Below are 21,337 nucleotides of genomic sequence, written 5' to 3'. Positions count from 1 at the left end.
GAATATTTGTTATGGCCAATCATTATAATCGCGGCTGTTTGAAACCAAGGAGTAAAAATATTGAGGTTTATTTATACTGTCATATATACCTTGCTTTATCCCCCCTCCCCCGCACTCTGCCCAAAGTATATAGGAACAAGTTTTTGCTGGCACAACATTTTACTCAAGCTTTCGCTTTTCTTCTCGTCAGCCTAGCAGCCGGATGCGTGCTTGTTACGGTCAATGACGTTCAGGAATGACCCGGTAGTTTCGATGTGGAACAGACGCCGCTTCTGGTGCCGCAGGGAGCTCTTTTTGAAAGGGATCTGACTGTCTGAACATTGATGGTTGAACGCGAAGCTTTCTTGTGAGCGATTCCTTGTCGTCTGAGTTTTGACTTTGCCTCATTGAGCTTTCACTTTGACTCGCACGCATTTTGGACTTATCGCGCCGGATTTGACATCGACCCTTTGCAGTTTGATTTCACGCGAAGAAAGCTTCGTGTTCAACCATCGTTGCGGAGTGGAGGAGTGGATAATTTTTCTACTAATTACATGCGCACGTCCATGCACTCCTCTCCAAATCCAAACTGCTTTTTTTAGACGTCGGTTTCAAAACGCGATGGAGACAGCTTCGATTCTGACCACGGGAAGCGTTTTTTTTCCTCTCACTTTACTCACAAACATCACCGTCGTCAGAGACAGTTGGCTTTCCTGCAGTGCTTTTTCAAGGCGACATATAGTGAGACATAGAAAGCTTCACTTTAATAATGGTTCAAGCGGTGGTAGTGAAACGGCTATGCTGGTTGCTGCGGTTTCATCCTTCGGTCCCACTCGCGAAATTCAGCGGCCGCAAAGAGGCTCCGTAGCCCAATTCGCGAAAAACTCGGGGCGTGAAACTGAAAGGTCTTTTAGTACTATCGTACCTTCGATTGTGTGCTGATGTACCTCGTACCATTCGATTTCACCGCTCTAAGTGGCCGACAAACCCCGATGCGCGCTGGCGCTCCGCGGCAGTAGCGCGCGGCACAGGCCGGCCTGCGGCCGCTCTCGCTCCGGCCGATCGGGTGTTCCGATTGCTCGCAGCGCCCTCTGCGCAGCGCTGTGCGTGCATCAGCGGCGCGGACACGCCTTCCCATAGAGAAAGCGGGCGGACGGCAGACTAGCACAATTTCTAGGGACCCTACTTGGACGAGAAACAGGGACTGGGAAAAGACAAACCACAGGCCCGTTGGCTACACAAAGCAGGTGTTGGTTTGCGCGCCAACATCTGGTTTGTCTCTTTCCACTGTCTATGTTCCACGTCCAAGTAGGTAGCGCACGCTAAATTTTAATTCAAGATTATACAAAAATTGTTAACGTCACAATACTATCGGGAACGAGAATGGCACCTAGGAGGCCGAGGCGGCCACGCAAACAAGAATTCACGCAGCTTGAGGTACACAGTACAGTGGTATAAACACAAAAACTACAACAAACTTAAAATAACGATGTTACTGAACTTGATGGGAAAATGAGCGCATAGATGCCCTCTTTTCCGCTCTTCCGCGTCTGTGACGTACAGCAAACGCCGGAGACCGGCACGGCTGATCTACGCTACGCTCAGGCTGCAAGTCTCTCTTGAAATGTCGCAGTAGGTATGCAAGACATTTAACCGGATAGGGAGATCGCACCAATAGTAGCATTCACGGTATGCACGCATTTGCACCTTCATTTGGTAGCAATCAACACAAACTGACACGCTGGGTTCTGACAGCGCAAATCGTTCACTTGGGAGGACCCAGGGAAATGCTGCGCCTACTTCGGCGTTGTCCCTAGGCGCTCAAAAACAAGCCAAGTGACGTCACGTTTTTATCACGTGACCCAAGGATTTTTTTCCTCCTCCTAGCCGCTCCGCTCTCTTCCTTCGTTTTCTTTCAGTACTTGGTCTTCCCATCGTTCGCTCAGTTACAACGACGTCGCCGTCGCCGCCGCCAAACCACAGTAGCTGCCGCCAAAGTGCTGCGCGCTAAAACTACTGATTGCACTCAACGTACTCCAAGCAGCGGGTGCCGATGGACGCCGTAGAAGCTCAAAGCGTGACGTTAGGCGCGAGCTCCTTCCCTCTGGCACATTCCCCTCAGTAGCTCCTCTTCAACAACGGAATTGATAGATGCCAACAGAGACGCGCACACCCGTCGTTGGAATTGGACCACGTCTTACAAAAAAGAATGCCGCTGCTGCATCGGGCGTTGCTCAGACGTTGCTGCGGACTGAACCAAGCAATCAACTCTGCCAATCAATCAATCACACCTCAAGCACTGGAAGTGTGTTCCACAAAAATCTGTGACCATATTATGAATTTGTATGCGTAATCTGAAGCATTGCAATAATGTTCACAAAGGAGACAGCCCATGCCTGCAATGTCGTATTCGTGATTGAAGGAAAGATATACGCTCGGTTCCGAAATATGACGTGGTTTGCGCATCCAAGACGTCGATTCAAATACTGTTCAAAACTCTACACGCTAGCGCGCAACCCCCGTTCGCTATATTTTTGCCTTAAATTTCGTGGGGAGGGGAAGCAAAAGCAATTAACGGCGAAGCCTAGAAATTTTCAGGAATGTGAAGACGAACGCTGGCTTCGACCTTGCGTCGACCGGCACTTCACCTTTTGGCTCAACTTTGCGGCTGCTGCCGTTACCGTTTTATCAGCCCCCAGGCCAGCACCTTCGAAGCTCGTTCTGCTCGCTAGTCATCGCAAGACCCTATATCCTGTTTGCCGCCAGTCGGTACCTTTATCTGCGTGTGTACCGGAAGCCGATCTCCGCCTATATGGAAAACGCGTAGACAATTAATCAGAAGAGGTAAAAAACACAAGAAGAACGCCCGACTTAGAATGTGGATATGTAACATCACGAGGCTAGCGGAACACCCCTTCCGGAGCAACGCAAGCATGAAATCCTGCTTGCCGCTTTCTCTTCACTTTCACCCATTATTAGCAAGTGTGTCTCGCTTACCGGCGTCACTTACTGACAAGCGTTACTGTTAAGACCGATTAAGCTCGCCGTCGCCTTTCAGCCTCGGTAGCACTCCTCATTTCATTTAATTTCACTTTATTTCCAATTCCAACATGATAGTTCAGAAAAACTGCATGGACCCATGGGTCCATGCAGTTTTTTTAACGGGGTAGGATAGCAGAAACATGCAATTTTTATACACGAACAAAAGAAAGGCAATGAATAATAACAACTACGCAGTAAACTTCCGCTGGACGAAGTGATGTTTGTAGTCAAGAGTTTAACGACTTTGTTACTATTTGGGGAGTGACTGCTGGTCACTCACGGAGACTCATTAAGGAGGGGAAATAAATGTTTCTTGATTTTAAGGGGAAAGTTATCAGCCAATTTCATATCCTGGGCAAACTATTCGAGATTTTGGTACCGATGAACTGTAGTCGTCGATCTCCATATATGTTATTGGTGGAAGGTAGGTTGAAGTTACCAGCAATATTCTTCCTGGTAGGGCGGGATGAGGAGCACAGAATGGAAGAATGAACAGGGCGGTTATACCTTATGGTATGATTAATGGCTGTTTTCTGTTGACGTAAACTGTTAGTTTGCTAAACAGGGGTGTGCTGGGATGATCATGGCTTGAGTGCGTTATTATTCTTAATGAGTGCTTCTGTAATTTTCGTAAAGGTTCAACCTATGTAGTGTAGGTCCAACCCCATGAATCTATGCAGTCGGATAAATGACAGTGGAAGAGTGCAAGGTCGAAATAATTTGTCGCTTGCAACAATGCATGGCAGCCGGAAGATAACCTTGAGCACACTGAGTTTATATTGGCTTGCCAGTGGAAATGGTTGTCAATAACTACCTAGGTATTTAAATGAGTTGGTGCTTTCGAGTGCATAATTATTTATTTTTATTTGAATGCTGTCTAGATTTGTGGGCTTATGCAGTCGATCAATAGCAGTCATTTCTCGTTTGTCGCCTCCACCATGCTCCTTGCTTCACTTGCCACAGCGTGACAAGTCAATCTCCTTTGCTGACCAGACTGACTTGGAGCTGCGGGCTCAATCTGCCGCTTTGTCGCACGGGGTGAATGACCCCACAAGGAAATTATCCTCCGCGTAGCGGCACTCAGTCGCTACCATACCTATTGTAACGCCGCACAAGAAAAGTCTGACGCTGCAGGCCTACGAAGGCGAGAAAATTGCATCAGCGCAAGTTGCCGCCACGCAGACCTGCGTCAGCGTGTCGGTTCGGTAATCCATGTCTGCTGTCATGTTTTGTGAGTGTTATCAACGCAAAATTGGATACTCTCACGTCAGGGATGAAGCCAAATTTATGCAAACTTGCAGAGTGTAGGTTGCGCAACTAAGTGTCAAGGCCTAGGCAGGAATTGGCGGGCCCAGCCCAGACATACAATTTTTTGGGCGGTGGGATGCTCTGTCCCACGTGCCCCCCCCCCACGGTTCTGGCGTCCCTGTCTGCCATCCCCTAATTTGTAAATTTTCAGCAATAGTCTGGATCTGGCAGGCGGCGACCAGTTTTAGCTGCTGCGGTATGTGCCCATTCGTGCGCGGTCGGTGTCTACCATGAAGGAAGATTTGCCGCGCCCGCGAGCGCAGCATTTCCGTCTGAAGAAGACGCTCCGTGCCTTTCGGCGTTATTCATACCATATCTTGTAAACGACGCGCTATATCAACAAACACCGCGAAGCTCGTGTGACGTATGGCGACGATCGACAATCGTCCCTACAAAGATACGACGTGCCGGCGTGTCACTCTGAGCCGCCGAAACCATGGCCGAAACCACCTGTGGCTTCGGCTTCCCCCAGAGCCGTAAACGCTGATTGGCTGCAGCATTTGATCGAACTCGCCAATAGCGGCGCCGTAGTCTTCAGAGCCAGGTGCGTCATAGGGGCTACGTCAATAATAAAGCCTGTCGTAATTAAGTGCTGCCAGTCAGTCTGTCCGAGTCCACTGATGAAGAAAAGAGACGCAAACACGATAAAGAAGTCTATGATAATCCCAAGGCAAGGGCTTCAACTTCAAATCACGTAGGCAGACTGAAGTGCCCAAACAGTTTTTATTTGCAATGCAGTTTGAGGCTCACTTCACCAGTACTTCATGAATTAACAGCGCATCTTTCTCAAAAAGCAATTTCGTTGCCCTCTACGTCACTGGCACTGTCGGCTGTGGCTCACGACAGAGCAACTGAAACTCCGTCTGTCACTGAAGGCACCGAGCCGTGTTTGTCTTGCCCGGTATATTACGTGATCAGCAGGCTACTTTATTGCGTCATGTGCATTAAAACCACATGGGAAGCACGCATGGAGGCCACACGTGGTCGTGCAAGCGCCATGCACGGCTGCAAGCTCACTCATGTGCGTGCTCTCTCTCACCCAGCGGCCGTGCGCAAGGAATGCGTTGTTGCTGTTTATTGATTCAAAAGGAAATTAAAAGCGAATGGCGCACTGCGGATATTATTCTGCTCGGTCACCTGCATACAACGCAGTGTGAGGTGCTTGCCATTTTGACGAACTCCGACGTGCAGAGGGAACAGACAATTTATGGGTACGTCTTTGGATCATTTTTAAGTAAGAAAGTAAATAGAAAAAAAAAAGAGACAATTTCTTTTATGAATCTTGAAAATCGCCTACTTTATCGGCAGCGGAAAGCGAGCTGAAAGATAAGTTCAGTGGTGAAGTAGTGCACCAAATAAACAAGATAAATAAAGGTTTGTGATTCATCTCGATGGAATTTCGTTGTCGATAGCACAGCCCCCTGTGATTGCTCTTCAGACATACTTCATTTGGCAACGCTGTTCGCAAGCTGCTAGTCTCATCGTGTGTAAACATTAAAGCACAAAACAGAAAAATACCAAACAAAACAAGTATTTATCAGGATATGAGGAGCACTTGTGTCAAAGCAGGCGCAATCGCCACATTATCTCGCAAATGTGCCATCGGGATGAAGGGAATGCTACAAAGGCATCGCTCTGCGGTGCTTCAGTGACCATCACAACACCGCTGCAGGAAGCGAGAAAATCTGCGTGCCTGTGAGTAAAAAAGGACGCGCATGTGCGCCGCGCCAGTATCGACAACAGGCGCCAGGCCTCCAGGGTACGCATCAGTGGCTTTTGCCATGCACTCGCGTGGTCCAGAATATTAAGTCCCCGCCTATACAAGCACACCTACCCAACCATCATCATGATCATCACGACGTACTCCTCAATAAGCGGAGATGACCTGCTGTTCCGATTAGTGTGAAACACGGTCTCAGCCCCCACGGAAGACGGTGGTAGTGTAGAATCACAGAATGTTGTCCTTTCTCCTGCAGAGCGAGATCGTGATCCCCCTTTTCAGAAGAGGCAATTGCATACCACCTGCTCCTCACAACACTAGGGGAAGAGGCTTGAGGAGTCTGCGTGTGTGCAGGTGTACGAACAAACCCTCACCTCACCTCACACGGTCTTAGTCTCTTACTAGTTCCTTTTGGAGAAGAAACTGACCACTGAACACTTTCTGGTACTAACACAAGGTATGAACGCTACAGCACTGTGTATTTTCAGCACCCTTCCCCTGATGTTGTTAGGGCAACTTTTTCACCAAGTGAAATTATTTGACACCATCTAACTGCAGAGAGGCAGTGCTGAAACTTTTGAAGAGTGGAAAAAGGTAGCTTCTCACACACTTGCAAGAGAACAGCAACACTTGGCTTTATTTAACATGGCATCATAGCATGCTAAAAACACAGCAGTAAAGTAGAAAACACGATTTGTCACTAAGCTTTTGTTTGTTCCTTCCATCGTTGATAACACTTATGCAATTTGATCTTACCTAAGGCACTCAAGTTTCGTTGTGTCGGAGCTCCTAGCATTACAAGCACAAGAAGTATGCTCTCGTGGGCCTTTCCTGGCAGGCGAGTTTTGACAGGATCGAAGCAAAGCATTTCCATCCATGTACCTGCAACAGCCTTGCTACATGAACACGGTCAGGCTGCAAGCAGTATTTGTTCCTTTGCGATTTGAACAATTGGCAGTGAATTGTAATACACGGAGATAATTGCATCACCGAGATCAAGTACCATCCTGAAAATCACTGGCACATTCAGCAGCAGCCAAAGCCATTTTCCATGCCTCCGGAACCTAAAGGTGAAGAGAAATTTCCTGCAAGTGGCGCTAACTGTTCATGTTCGGAAAAGATGCATCAGAGTATAAAAGAAAGGTAACTAATTTTAACAAATTTATGATGGCCACGTTTAAATGCCAGATAATAACAAAAGAGCTTGCCCTTTACTTTGTGGCATCATCAGATTGATATACTGCAAGTTGGATACATTTCTGAACCAAACACATACTATGGGGCCCGGGATGAGGGAAATGGAGGGTATACCTTTAACAACACAATGCGATCGAATAGGCTCAGCCATATTCTGACACCTTTTTTTAGGTTCCCACTGTACCTGCCAAGTTCACACAATCTAAGTGGGAAAGCTCGGGATCAGGAACACGCAGAAAGTTGTATAAACATGTCTTTTGATTTTTCCCCCCTCTGCACATCTACAATAAGAAGCATAATGCTGGAAGGTCTGTGCTCGAAGCCGGGCAATTCCATGGCAGTTTTCACCTTCACACTACAGCATATACCAATGCAAGCGCAACAGATTCTTGCACAAAAGATCCTTTCACAATTTTTAAACTGCCAAATTGTGTTAGTATGTACTTTCTGCTTACTACAGCATTAGGCAAGCAACATGGAGCACAAAAAGCTAGAGAAGGGGCTGGTTGCTAGCTGTACAAAGCAATAAAAAAAATATTCACAAATACCATATCACAGAAATAGAAAACACATGTTGAATTCCAATGGCAGATACAGAGCAGTCACCAAGCTCTGCCGCACAGCATGCTGATTACTCGCAGAACAGGTACCGCGAAACTGCCTATGGAATGCACCTGCTGAAGGATAATGCTTAAGCGTGACCGGAACAGGAATTTCTTGGCAACCTTCACTTCGAGCACTTCCAAGAGCGTCTGCTCCCTTGAAGGCGCTTTTCTTTTCCCTGTCTCAATGGCACCCAACATTGCTCGTGATGTCGGTTTCTTCGACCTTTCCCAGGCAGGCAAGGGAAAAAAAAAAAATAAATCCCGGGCCATCTCCACTATCGTGAAACCAGGGGAGGGGCAAAGCGTGTAATGTATAAGTGTATTCTTCGTGCCTTGGTGTTTTTGCCAACGGAGATAAAACCGTTAGGGGGTACAGGCATACAGCTTTACTGTAAAAGTCTCTTGTCTTTGAAGCACGAAGCTCTCAGGCGCGAGGTGTAAACGAGTGTCTCGGTGTTTTTTTTAGTACGCGTTACAAAGTGCTCCATCGCGAGGCGTAAATGAGTGTACCAGTGTTTTCTAGTACGCGTTACGTTCTAGCGCGAGGTGTAAACAAGTTTCCCGGTGTTTTAGTACCGTGACTACATGAGACGATGATTACAACGGTGACAGGAGATGCCAACAGTTCCAGCCCCTAAAAAATGTCAAAGGCGCATTTGCATGCCATGTGCATCCAGTCATCTTCGGAGCTGGGCTCCTTGCTGCTATACGGTAGAGTCACAGTTGCTTTCCTCAGGTAGCAAAACCACGAGTGCGACATGGCATGCCGCATTTCCCCTTGGTGGATGCTACATGCATTCGCCTGAGCGAACGTCATCGTGGTTCAAAAGCGAGAGCAGGCTGGAAGCAGGCAGCAACAACGTCATGCGAGAGAAAAAATCGTCCCACGAATTCCGGTTGAATCTGCCGATTTTGAGGGACCAACTTTTTTGCTCCTCGCAGCAACCTTGACTGTGACAGTGTTCTTGATCTGCCACTGGATCAGGATTCGATTGCTCGCGCTCTGCCGTTGGAACATTTGCTCCCATCAACAAAAATGCTATTCCGAAAGTGTGCCAGATCTGCCCTTGGATTAAAGACTTCATCAGTGTTTTTGGGAAGGCATATAATGGCAGCAGTTCATGATAGTTTTCCTTGGTTTCATACTTCATCATGCAACAAAGCATTCAGCATTGAACTGCTTGCATGATAAAACAGCTGTCACTATACTCGGTTACAACTCAAGAACGGCAACACATCATGTAGTATATCACTCCGCCAAAGCGCCGGACCCGTGATGTCAGTGCCCGTGCGTTTTGAAAGGGGTTTGCTATGAATCCGTGATATCGTCTGCCTTGTCTCGCGCAGTTTGTTTGTCGTCACTGGAGTCGTTTATAAGCATATCAAGTCCAAAAAATCACGGGAACGGCTCACGCCATGTCCAAAATATTCCCAGTAACGCCCTACTTGCGCCGCGCGGAGAAACATCCGGCTACGGTGATAAGGCACAGCGGCAACTTCTGGTGCCGTTCTTAAGTTGTCACCTAGTATAAAGTGGATAGTTGAAGCCATGTCCCTAATGAATGCAGTACGTACATTCGACGATATTCTGCATTGACCTAAGTGTCGTTAATCTTGTTGCTCATGCTCTTTTCTATCCCCCAGTACCTATACAGCATTTAGAGGAGTACGGACACAAATTTTCAGGCTTGGTATTATTATATTCAGTTCCTTCATCTACCCACCAGACACCCTGACTAAAGTACAAACAGCCTGCAGAGTGTGGAACATATTTTGGTTCTATTCGTCGAGCTGAAGGGATAGCTTGGTAGACACTGCCCTGCAAACCGAAACCAAAGTGATGCCTCTCCTATTTAAACGCCGACCAGGTGTTGTATCCAAGTCGTAAGTATGAGATTTGTGACACACCTTCACTCGTGCGGCTCATCAAGTGCCATGGCTAAGGCATTGTGCTGCATGGCACGAGGACGCGGGTTTGATTCCTGGCCATGGTGGCCGCTTTTCTGATGGAAGCGAAAAGCAAAAACGCCCGTGTGTACGAAATTTCGGCGCACGTTAAAGATACCCAGGTGGTCAAAATTAATCCAGAGCACTCCACTACAGCACGCCTCATCACCTGCGTTGCGTCGGGGAGTTATACCCTACAATCGAATCAAAATCAATCAAGTGCCTTGGCACTGGCAGTGATTAATAAAGATCTGACACACTGTGCCACGCCATATGTGTCACCGCTCACCAGAATGGCACTCTCGACGAACTAAAGTTACATATGTAGGAAAAAATAGCTGAAAACATGGGAAAGAATCGTGCTAGAAGTCATCATCCATGCTGCTGGTGGCCGCAGTAATCAAGCATCTGCTGTGATGGTAACCCTGAATGCCGTAAGGCAGCCCAGCTGGGGCAACCTTGACTGCTCCAAAGCTTTAAAATTGGCATCTTAGGTGCGCACCTTCTATTGGCACAAGTAACACCCCTCCAACAAAGTGTGATGGATAACATGCTAAGGTGGAAATTATTATCAGGATGGCCTTCAGTGGTCAGGCTGTCAAAACGTGTGCAGTGACCTAGTGGCGAGTTTCTTGCCAATCATGCCCTTCAGACAAAAAAATTTGGTGCCAATACTCCTCGAAGGTTTGCTAGCACTACAAAGCAGACTTCCATCGCGAAATTACTACGAGAGAAAAAGGAAAAGGGCCTGTAAACAGTGTTTTTCAGTTTTAACCAACTTTGGAAGAAAGTTTTGTTTGGGGCTATTGATTTGTCTTTTTCAGTGTGCTTACCAAACAGTCACATTTTCGCGCTCCCATCTTGGGCAGTCACATGCTTGACAGCGCTGCTTTACAGTAACTAAAAAAAAAAAAAAAAAAGAACAATTTGCAGGGTTTGTCCAGCTTTTGTGTGGTAGCACTCCTACTCATTCATGCTATCTCGGTGTCTGCCTGTCCAGCACGAGTGGTGATGCAAGGCGCAATACCCACTTCCTCACGTCACACCACAAATGACCGGCTGAACTAGGCGTCCCATTCTGTTCCCATTGAAAGTGGCTGACGTGACAACCTTTGGGTTAATTTGGACCACCTGGGATTCCTTGATGTGCACTGAAATCTTGTAGTACTTCCCATTTTTTTGCCTTCCCTACAATGCCAGCAGCGTTTTAAAGCCATACACTTCCCCGTCCAATCCCTCACCTTGCATCACACAAAAGATGTTTGTTTTACCCACACACACACGCACATCCAGACCTACATGTACAACCCTCCAGTTACTTCCAGTACTGAACCGGTCACGTAGGAGCTGGCCGGAGAGCAGAGGAAAAGCACTGCACTGGCCAGTTCCTCAGGCTTCCCTACACGCCCCATGGGAACCCTGGGCAGAATCTTGGCCAGAACTTTTTCGGGCATACTGGCGACCATGGGTGTCTCGATGAAGCCCGGCATGATGGCGTTGCAGCGGATGTTGTGCTTGGCCAACTCCAGGGCCACACTCTTGGTGAAGCCCACCACACCGGCCTTGGACGCAGCGTAGTTGCACTGGCCCATGTTGCCCGTTTTGCCAACAATGCTCGAGATGTTCACTATGGCGCCCTGGGGCACGGCACTGGTCACCATCTCGCGAGCCGCCGCTTGCGTCACCAGGTACGTCCCCTGGAAGAAGGGGCACACCACAGAGGATTGACACGACATTGCGAGAAAGAGAGCAGGTGAAAAATAGAGGGAGAACAAGAGGCGTGGGCTATTAACTGCTTTACGTGGCCTTTAAATTAATACAGATGCTGATTCGCCACAGGAAAAATTTAAGGCCCTTCTGTCCTGCAAAGATAGATGAACAGCAGAGCTGAATAGCACCTTCCAGTTGCTATACAGCTCCTTTAAATACGTATCTATTTGTCATACAGAGCTCCAGCACAGCACTGCACGGTAAGGAATCCTCGCATGGCTCACACACTTTGACAACCATACCTGCCAACCAAGCAGCATAAAATTCGGGAGACCGCATTAGTGGGGGGGGTTGTTATAGTTAGTTTAGTATTACAGAATTACTGATGGGACTTGAGATTGACATCAAAAATGGGCAAGGGTGTTCAGTTTGAGCTGCTTTGTTCCTGCGTCATAAAAAACTCTACTTCTGGTTCTTGCATCGGAGGGCGCCAAACTTGTTTACTTATGAAGGGAACGTTTCACTCGTCTTCTTTTGGTATGGTGGCGCGTCTCGCGGCCGGCCTTTGTAAGCTATAAATAACATTCCGGCAGCATCTAGATGGGCGGTGTACGCGGTACTATAGTGCTTTGAATATACTTAGCAGTACTCTTCGGTATGGTTATAAGGAACTAGCAGTATAGCGGCAAGTGCTCTTCTAAAGCACCGCAACTTTACAGCAGCAAAGACTTATGTCCGCGCGTGATTGAAGCAATACCGACCTCTGAGCTGTGGTGGCCACTTTTCGGGACATTGGAGATAGACAATCCAGAGATGTGGTAAAAATTCTGGAGTCTCCCAGACAATTCCGGAGAGTTTGCAGGTATGACATTGCCACATCAGCCTTTTAAGGAAAGGTGCCCAGCAACACGTTCATTACGTGTTCACACTTGATGACATCTAGGATGTTACTGACCACCATCAAAGTGACCTCAAACGACAGTCTGTCGCACACCACACAACTGAGCGCAAAATGTATGTTCAGAAAGTCGCTCTCAAATCCGCATGTGGACCCTTGTGCTTGCCAAATTTACTGGCGTGGTACCTGCACCTCCTTGTCGTATTTCACAGCTTTCCACTTGCTACACCAGGTGTCAGCACTTGCCTTACTGGTTTGCTCTGCCTCTTCACAGAGGGCGGTCAGATGTTGAGACCATGAAAACAGAAGAACCTGTACTTTTTTGCCGGTGCCAGAGTAGCTGAGTGTGATACAATCCAGGGGAATGTTTTGAGACAGAGTAATAACAGCTGCGATAAGGATATTCGCAAAAGGTGTAGCGAGCATGTGGACGGACAAGCAGACCTCTGCAATGAGGAAAGAGACAAGTGGACGGCTAAGTGCGTTGAAAAGCTAAGTAAGGACTACAATGACAAACCACTCGACGAAAAGTGCATCCAATGCGACAGGATTGGAAAAGCACTCAATTTTTAAAACGCTTTACTTTTATAAGGCAGTCACTTTACAACTCCGACAAGGAATGTGCCACAGAGCGCAAACAGATTGTTTCAGAATGCGATGAAAGGTGCGAACTGATTGTTTCAATTTAAGGCAGGGTTGTATATGCTAAAGACATTATATCCTTTTTGACATTATATCCCTTATATAAACACAAGTGATGCAGAAAATTACAGGGGATGCTAAGAGCTTTCAAAGAATGTGAAGGCAAAGGCAAGTAAGGCTTTGTGTTTATCTGCTGTTGAACTTTGCAGCTGTGCCCACTAACACTCGACAAGTCCCGTGGGCAGCGCACATCAAAGCATGTTCCACTCTTACATTCACCATAAACCTCCTATTCGGCCCTGACGGTACCCTAAAGGAGCCATGAGGACAAAACACAAGTTCGGTTCATTCGAAAGACTGCCTCGATAGAATCATACCGACACCACTTTTAACGTAAACTTCGCTCAAATAAGCTACATAATTAGGAAAAAACGGAATGGCTATGTGACCCACTAGCTCAGTTCCCGCAACAGAACTTATGTCATATGAGCTTAGCTGTGCGATTGGCTTAGGACAAAAAAAGCAAATGCAAATTAATTACGGGTTAAAGGTTTTCCAAACGAACTATTTGCCCTTAAGTGTGACGCATATTCATTTTACAGCAGTAAGAATGATGCGGTAAACAATGAAAGTTACGAAAACGTACGTAAGCATAGAAGTACCGATGCACACTGTTAGTACTGGGCGCACTATGCTTGTTTTAGCTGCACAGCACTCCGCCACTTTGAAGTTGTTTTGCAGGACATTGGCCGATTGGCGTAAGCGGCGTTGTCATACGTGGCCATGTTTGTCGAGGATACCCCAGGTTTCACGAGACGATCACTGTTTACAGTAACAAAAACAAGCCAGGTGCAAATACGCCCAAAAACAAAGCAACAGAGGACAACGGTTCGTGGATGACTATAGCAGCGCCACCTGGGAGGACTGACGGACAGCAAGGCCGCAAACCCGAATTCGCTTGAATACACGCGCTTCTGACATCATGGCTAACATTACGAAAATCCACGATTTGGTGGGAGAATCAAAATTTTAACCTAAAATGAGCAATTTCTCAGTGAATACGGCGTCATTTGCTGCCGGACAAGCGCTGGGGGCACTATAAAACGCGAAATCTTTCGAATAAAACAAACTTGTATTCTGCCTTCATGGCTCCTTTAAGCTCTCACTATGGCTCGTACTGCACACGCGGCAGCAGCCTACACTCCTCCAGCACTGCTGTTTCCTTTTCCCAGCACATGCTCCCCAGATTGTGCAGGTATTTTTTGTACCTCACAAAGCATTCCATGGAACATAAAGATCTAAGGCCTCAAAACTGCAGCATCATAATCACCTTGACTATACTCGGTTACAACTCAAGAACGGCACCACCTCATGTAGTGTATCACTCCGCTAAAGCGCTGGACCCGTGACGTCAGTGCGCGCGCGTTTTGAAAGGGGTTTGCTATGAATGCGTGATATCGTCTGCCTTGTCTCACGCAGTTTGTTTGTGGTCACTGGAGTCGTTTATAAGCATATTAAGTCCGAAAAATCACGGGAACGGCTCACGCCATGTTCTAAATGTCCCCAGTAACGCCCTACTTGCGCTGCACGGAGAAACATCCGGCTACGGTGATTAGGCACAGCGGCAACTTCCGGTGCCGTTCTTAAGTTGTCACCGAGTATAGTGCTTCTGTACCAATGTAAAATTTCAACAAGGGGTCGAAGAAAAATATTTTCATCTAAAGCTATGCTCCTTACCTGCCAAGAATAGTCCCCTCGTCTACCCACCTACAATGATACAGATAATTTCGGAGATAAAAAAAAAAAAACTGGTGTACCTGCACACACATGGACATACTTGGGGCATTTGATTACCACTTTTTAGTTGTTTGAATTCAAGATGGCTTTTAATGTGCTTTCAGAAAGGAAGCTGTACTTTTGTACACATATTAATTTAAACAAGCTTTGATTTGTTTCTATAAGTGAAATGGGTATCAGACAAAGTTGATGCCCTAGGTTTACAGTGGTGTAGCTGCCAAAGAAATGATACTGGTATTAGTGTGATGGCGATTATATATGCAGCTGCCTTTCCAAAGCATAGATAAGCTAATATTACTCTGGACAGAGAAGTCAAGTTAAAACAATGCTTCTTGTGGATTAATAAGCAGCAACACAATAAATAAAAACATTACATAAAGCTCACTAATTAATACCTGTGCCACACATACACCAAAAATGACATTAAGTCCTTAACTCTTTCGTTACGGCGGAAAAACGGCTGATTTCGAGTGCTTCCACAAAACTATTTTTTCTCTTGAGCTAGTGGACACATTTAGCATTGCTATGCATGTATTTGTAGCTTATAGATTGCTCTTACAAACACATACCAGCAGTTTTGTGAAAGGTACAATTACTTACAGTTTATTAGTCAAATAATCAGAAAAAAATGCACAAAAAAGTATACACGCAACGTGTATAGGCGATTGTAATGAGCCTAAAAATTATTTTAGGAATTTTAAGATATAAAAATTGTTCCTACATTTCATGGCTATGATTCAATATATATATCAACACCGCAAACCAAGTTTTGTATTTTTGTGGGCCCGTCAACCTAGCGGAACTGACGGCTGTGCCACTCCTCGAAGAATAAGTCGGTCATGCATCCAAGCACACTTTTTTGTGTTCTGACACAAAATCCTTTTCACTTTATTGGTAAAAAACCAGAAAAAAAAAAATCCAGCGCTCTTGAGAAGTGTCGCGCATCGCTCCGTAGCAGTAATCTGACATGAGTGCCAGGCTACCATGAAGGACGCGGTGCATTTGGCAAAATATCCCTACCGTACATTGTCCAGACCCTACACATCAATGTGTAAAGCGGCAGTCGTCAGATAGGAAGCCCGTTTTGTTTATAAATACAGCCCAAATACAGCGGACACCGTTTTTCACACAACTTGCCACTACCGCGGGTTCAAATTTCACTCTTGGCGCGGTCTCTGCACGCGAAATATCAACAAAAGATAATAAAATCGAAAAATGAGGTGTCAATAAATACGCCAGATGGGGTTAGTTGCCCACCAGGCGCCGTTTCTAGCTTTCGCGGGACGTTTGAAATCATCGGACACCGGCGTCCGATGGCCCATGGCGCCGTACTGAAAGGGTTAATGTCTTCAGCTTTAATGCCACTATTTCGCTGCTACCCGCAAAAATCTAATGCCACTCGCTCTAATGTCATTTTTTATTTAAGGAGTTCCGCACAACTCATTCGCCTTCACGAATGCCTTAAATCTGCCTACTCTCGAACGCAATGAGCACCGAATGAACCAATGAAACTCTCAGCACCAGAGTGTTGACGTGGGGACGTAGCTGAGCTTCGAAATAAGACAATTTTTTGTGCACTCTTGGTGACAAAGTTCTGAAGAAGACGAAGTTCCCTAAAGCAGCGGCAAAAGGGAAAACATTATGTTACTCGCCGTTTTCAATTTCTTGGATCTGGCTGCTGCTGCCAGGCGACAGCAGCTTCTGAAGCCACTTTTAGAAGCGGTTCACACCATTTTTTAGAAAACACTATCTCTCATAAAATTTTCTTTCACAAAAAAACATTTTTAACCCTTGTATAAAGTTTTCCTCTACATTAAAAACTTCCAAAATATCAGTGCATTTCTCTTTTCGGTCATCATCACCATCATGCCTAACACACTTAATGCCTTCGCGTTTTCGCGTGTAGCACCGACCGCCCCAATAATGTCGTTCGGTATCTTAAGGCCTTAAACACTTAATGTCATTTTTCGTGTACGCGTGGCATGGGTATTAAATACCCATCGCCAGGTTTTAAATGGCAAATCTATATTTACGAGTAGAAGTGGGCTGAAGTTCTTCAACCTGGCTGTATTTCAGGGTATCCCTCACAAAAACAGGCTTGGAACACTTTGGTGTCCACCTTGCAATTCAGACAAATGACAGTTGTGACAGGGGCTCAGTGTTAGTCTTGGGCCCAAAGTATTTGATGACAGTTTGTTATCCAATGTTTCGATTTACGTGCATTCTTTATTAAAGGAGCCAAGAAGAGAAAACGCAAGTTTAGTTCATTCCAAAGATTGCCTCGTTAGAATCATACTGACACCACTTTTAACGTAAACTTCGCTCAAATAAGCTACATAATTAGGAAAAACGGGAATGGCCATGCGACCCACCAGCTCATTTCCCGCAACAGAACCTATGATGTCATACCAGACAGCTCTGCGATTGGCGGCAAAAGCAAACAAAAATTACGCAGAGCTTATAAGCTTGCCGAACGAGCTATTTGCGCTTAAATTTAGGGCACATTCTTTTGAAAGCCCTAAGAATGGTGGGACAAACAGTGGTAGTTACGAAAGCACACGTAAACATAGAAGTACCAATGTGTACTGCTGGGACAAACAGCTGAAGTTACAAAAGCACACGTAAACCGTTGCGTACTGCTGTTGGTACTGCGCGCACTATGCTTGGTTTAGCTGCAGAGGACTGAGGGGTTTTGGGGTTGTTTCAGACGACACTGGCCGATTGACGCAAGTGACGATGTCTTACATGATCATATTTGTCGAGCGAGCACCATGTTTCACGAAACGATTGTCTCCATGAACAGAACAAGCCAGGTACAAATACGTTCACAAACAAACCAAAGGCAAAAAACGGCTTGCCACGGTGTGGTGGCACCATCTAGGTTCACTAACGGTAAACATGGCCCTGTGATGTCATTGCAGATCACGAAAACGCACGATTTAGCGGGAAAATCAAAATTTTAACTTAACCTAATTAATTTCTGAAAGAATAAAGCATTGTTTGCATTCGGACAAGCGCTGGGGGCACTATAAAACATGAAATCTTTCGAATAACACAAACTTGTGTTTTGTCTTCATGGCTCCTTTAAGAACATTTATAAAAAGGACGGCCTGGACTGCTAGCTCAGTCAATATTCCACAAAACTACTTGTTTCCCTTGTTTGCTTACCATATCTCACCTACTTTCGATGTCCTCTGCAGGGATACATCAGAAACTATTGTTTTAAATTTACTTTGCCCCTTGCAAGAAATTTTCATGAGTTTTCAGGGAACATGCATTTACCATATACAAACCAACCCCACGAAAAAAAAAATTTAAGTATCCCCATCTTGTGTTCTCTTGCAACATTTATGAACCAAAGTGTGCTGACGTTACTACCTTCAGGTTGATTTTCAGGACATCGTCAAACGCCTCCTCAGTCATGTCTATGAGGAACGAGTCCCGCAGAATGCCAGCGCAGTTGACCACGATGCTGACGGGAGCAGAGTAGGCTTTCTTGATTTCAGCAAAGAGCGACGAAACCGAGTCCGAGTTTCCGACGTCCACTTCCACAGCACGGTGTTCCTGTGGACCTTGAAAAGGAAAAAAAAAAAATCAGGATGGGTCCCCTTTTTGAAGGAACGGGTAAGAGCTTAAAAAATGGCAGTAGGTGATGGGTGCATTCCCGTGCAAACATAACACGTTTCCTCAATACTCTCCTCGCTATCCTCATAGCAGCAATAGGGTCCCTCTAGGATTAGGATTAGGGCGCAACTCCCCATTTTACTCCTTGCATTGATAAGGGGGCAGCAATTTCCCGGTTAGCAAGGACCAGGTTGTGATGATCTTGATGACAAAGGGAATGGTGTGATGTACAGTCGCGCTCGCTCTGATCTACACCGCTCTTTAGTATTCACCGCTTTGTACCACTTTTCTCTGGTACAAGGGGTTAACCAAGTACGCATTAGGAGCGCAACGTCCTAATGGACCAAGCCTTCTTCTAACGTGTATGCCCACAGTCATTGTTTTGATGATATAATCGTTTGAATACTAATGAGTAGTGTACGTCATAGTGAGCGAGATAGTACATGCAAGCATATAAATATGGATGAATTTTTCTTTGAAGCCTGGCACACAGCATACCCAAAAGAAGACAAACGCAGTACCGAAAGCATGCATTCCAGTCTCCCTGAAAATAGGTGCGTTTAAGCAGCCCATGAACTACTCGAGTCAACAAAATAAAATCTCTGCAGACATATGTGACTTGTACTTTCTTGTGCACAATTTGTAATTTGGATTTCGTCTTTTTGGGTCCAACATCTCTGGAATTTAGGAGAATGGGGGCAGGGCAGAGGAAGGGTGTTAGGATTACACTATTATTCCGGGAGACAACCACGGGCAAGTTGGCTGTTTTAAGAGGCTGCTACTGCACGGATTTCTTTCGTGTAACACGGCCTTGCTATCAAGTCAGTATTGGCCTATGTGGTGCTGCAATGGACAGTTCAATACTCCATTTATTTTGCCAGCTGCTTCCATTTCAAGCAGTCGACAGCTTTCCCATGGGTCAGCCAAACGTGTATATCAGGAAACATAACACCTGTTCATCTTTCCAACGAAAGTGTGACCTTGACCCAAAGAGGAGGGTTTAATAGGATTGGCAGTGCTTTGACAAAAGCTGTGAGTCACCTACATCCTTTCTGGAGAAATTAGGCTTTTCGATGAATTGCTTTAACAAACAATTGCAATGAAAGCAAGCGAGAAGCACAAATTTGGAAATATATTGCGCATATGAAAGAAGTAGAGGATTTTAATTGTGATGGGGAGTTGCTTTCGTGCAATCCAGCTCGACTTCAAGCGTCTTTCCAAACACAAGCTCTTATAGCACGCCCTTCAAGGATCCTACACACATACTTCAAGGGCTTAATTCCTGCACCCCCCAAAAAATGCTATCATTATGGTTGGATTTTTCGCCCCGCCTTTACTTCGATCGTTACTTTCTTGTTTACTTACTCACGGCCGTTTTAATTAAAAGGTCCCATTATTTCACGAGCGCGATATTGCCATACCAGCGAGGTCCCAACTACTAATACAGGGTAACAAGTCCAATCATCAGAACCCACGACTTTCGGCCGAAAACGCGTGGAGGAATGTTGAACGCGCAATGCTTCGAAGGTTGTTTTGAAGCGACATGTTGTTTCGCTCACCCACCTGGCAATTCGCTGATCGTGGCCACCGCTCCTTCCTTGTTTTTGTCCGCAGCTATGACTCGCGCTCCTTCACTCGACAGAGCTTTACAGACCGCACGGCCGATGCCGCTGCCCCCACCCGTAACCAGGGCCAAGCGACCTGCTAGCTGTTGTATGCCCGCCATCGCGTGATCTAGGTGGACGGTACACCGACAGTTAATTGGTTACCAACGGAGCGGTTAAACTGTGAGCAGCGATCAGCAAACTTGACCCTCAAACTTCCCGGAAACTTGTATTTTGTTTAGCGCTGCTCAACGCACACCTGCCGCACTCTCAAGTCAACCACCTGATTGTGGAGGAAATAACAGACGACGCCGCGCTGCCGCGCTGCACCAGAGAACCAGAGTTCACGCTGACACGCGCACAGAAAGCAAGAAATATTAATAAACAGGCTTAAATAAACGCAAAATACTTTAATACGCGCAAAACCATAAATTCGGCAATTCATCTTATGAAAACTTTTTTTTTATAGCTGTTCCAGGTTTTTGTGTTAACTTGAACGCATGGAGCGGGAAGTTTGAACAGGCACTTTTTATTGGCCTCCAAAAACCAAGCAAACTTATGACTCAGACGCCGTTAAACAAACAAAGGCTGTTTGAAATGAGCAAGCTGGGGTCTCGAGCTGCCCATGTTCGTGTAGAACTAATTCTAGGTTAGCCGGAACCTAAAAGCGTTCGTTCTGATCTACCGAGGCATGAGTGTATTGAGTGTCGTGTGTAAGATTGTTGTCTTCCGTAGAATACCGTTTGTGCACCGGATACAGGGACGCCGGAACTGGGGAAGCAGGGGGGGCCAAAGCCGACCCCCCCCCCCCCCCAAAAAAAAAAAAAAAAAAGAAAACGTATTTGTATGTCTCGGCTACCTCGGCCTCCCACTTCCTCCCTCATTGCCACTTTACTGAGCAAGCTTACGCTCTCCAAGTTTCTATAAATTTGGCTTCATCCCTGACGTGAGAGTAGCCAATTTTGCGTTGATAACACTCACAAAACATGACAGCAGCCACGGATTTCCAAACCAACACGCTGGCGCTGGTCTGCGTGGCGGCAACTTGCGCTGATTTAAAGGAACGCGGGAGCTGTTTTCTCGTTTGCGATGGCCTGCAGCCTCATACTTTTCTTGTGCAGGGTAATTACAATTGGTATTGTAGCGACTGTGTGTCGTGACGCGGAGGATAATTCCCGCGTCACATTCCCGTGACACACATAAATATTTAATTTGCTCATAATGGTTAATTGAGAGTTTCCACATTAAAGCAGCACAATTGCAT

The 21,337-nt window shown here is 46.1% G+C and overlaps 1 protein-coding gene across 1 annotated transcript; it reads right to left on the bottom strand.

Annotated features, from left to right (window-relative positions):
- Positions 1 to 6,659: 6,659 nt before the first annotated feature.
- On the bottom strand, positions 6,660 to 20,407 carry LOC144169816 ((3R)-3-hydroxyacyl-CoA dehydrogenase-like). The gene is made up of 3 exons (XM_077699176.1): positions 20,033 to 20,407; positions 18,224 to 18,417; positions 6,660 to 11,495 (listed from the first exon to the last, which is right to left on the bottom strand). The coding sequence occupies exons 1-3, from the start codon at positions 20,193 to 20,195 to the stop codon at positions 11,094 to 11,096; spliced, it is 759 nt and encodes a 252-aa protein (XP_077555302.1). The 5' UTR covers positions 20,196 to 20,407; the 3' UTR covers positions 6,660 to 11,093.
- Positions 20,408 to 21,337: the final 930 nt, after the last annotated feature.

Source organism: Haemaphysalis longicornis, unplaced genomic scaffold (assembly GCF_048455015.1).
Source record: "Haemaphysalis longicornis isolate Haplotype H1 unplaced genomic scaffold, Haemaphysalis longicornis Haplotype H1 scaffold_2, whole genome shotgun sequence".
In the NCBI taxonomy this organism is placed as follows: domain Eukaryota; kingdom Metazoa; phylum Arthropoda; class Arachnida; order Ixodida; family Ixodidae; genus Haemaphysalis; species Haemaphysalis longicornis.
The sequence above is the reverse complement of the archived record's forward strand: the minus strand, read 5'-3'. Positions and strand labels throughout refer to the sequence as shown.

Bases quoted from the DNA above. Each gene is read 5' to 3' on its own strand.
- LOC144169816 (XM_077699176.1), bottom strand. From the start codon at position 20,195: ATGGCGGGCATACAACAGCTAGCAGGTCGCTTGGCCCTGGTTACGGGT. The intron at 18,418-20,032 runs GTGGGTGAGCGA...TTCCTTTTCAAG, and splicing joins CACGATCAGCGAATTGCCAG to GTCCACAGGAACACCGTGCT. The intron at 11,496-18,223 runs GTAGTAACGTCA...CCCTTCTTCCAG, and splicing joins TCCTGAAAATCAACCTGAAG to GGGACGTACCTGGTGACGCA.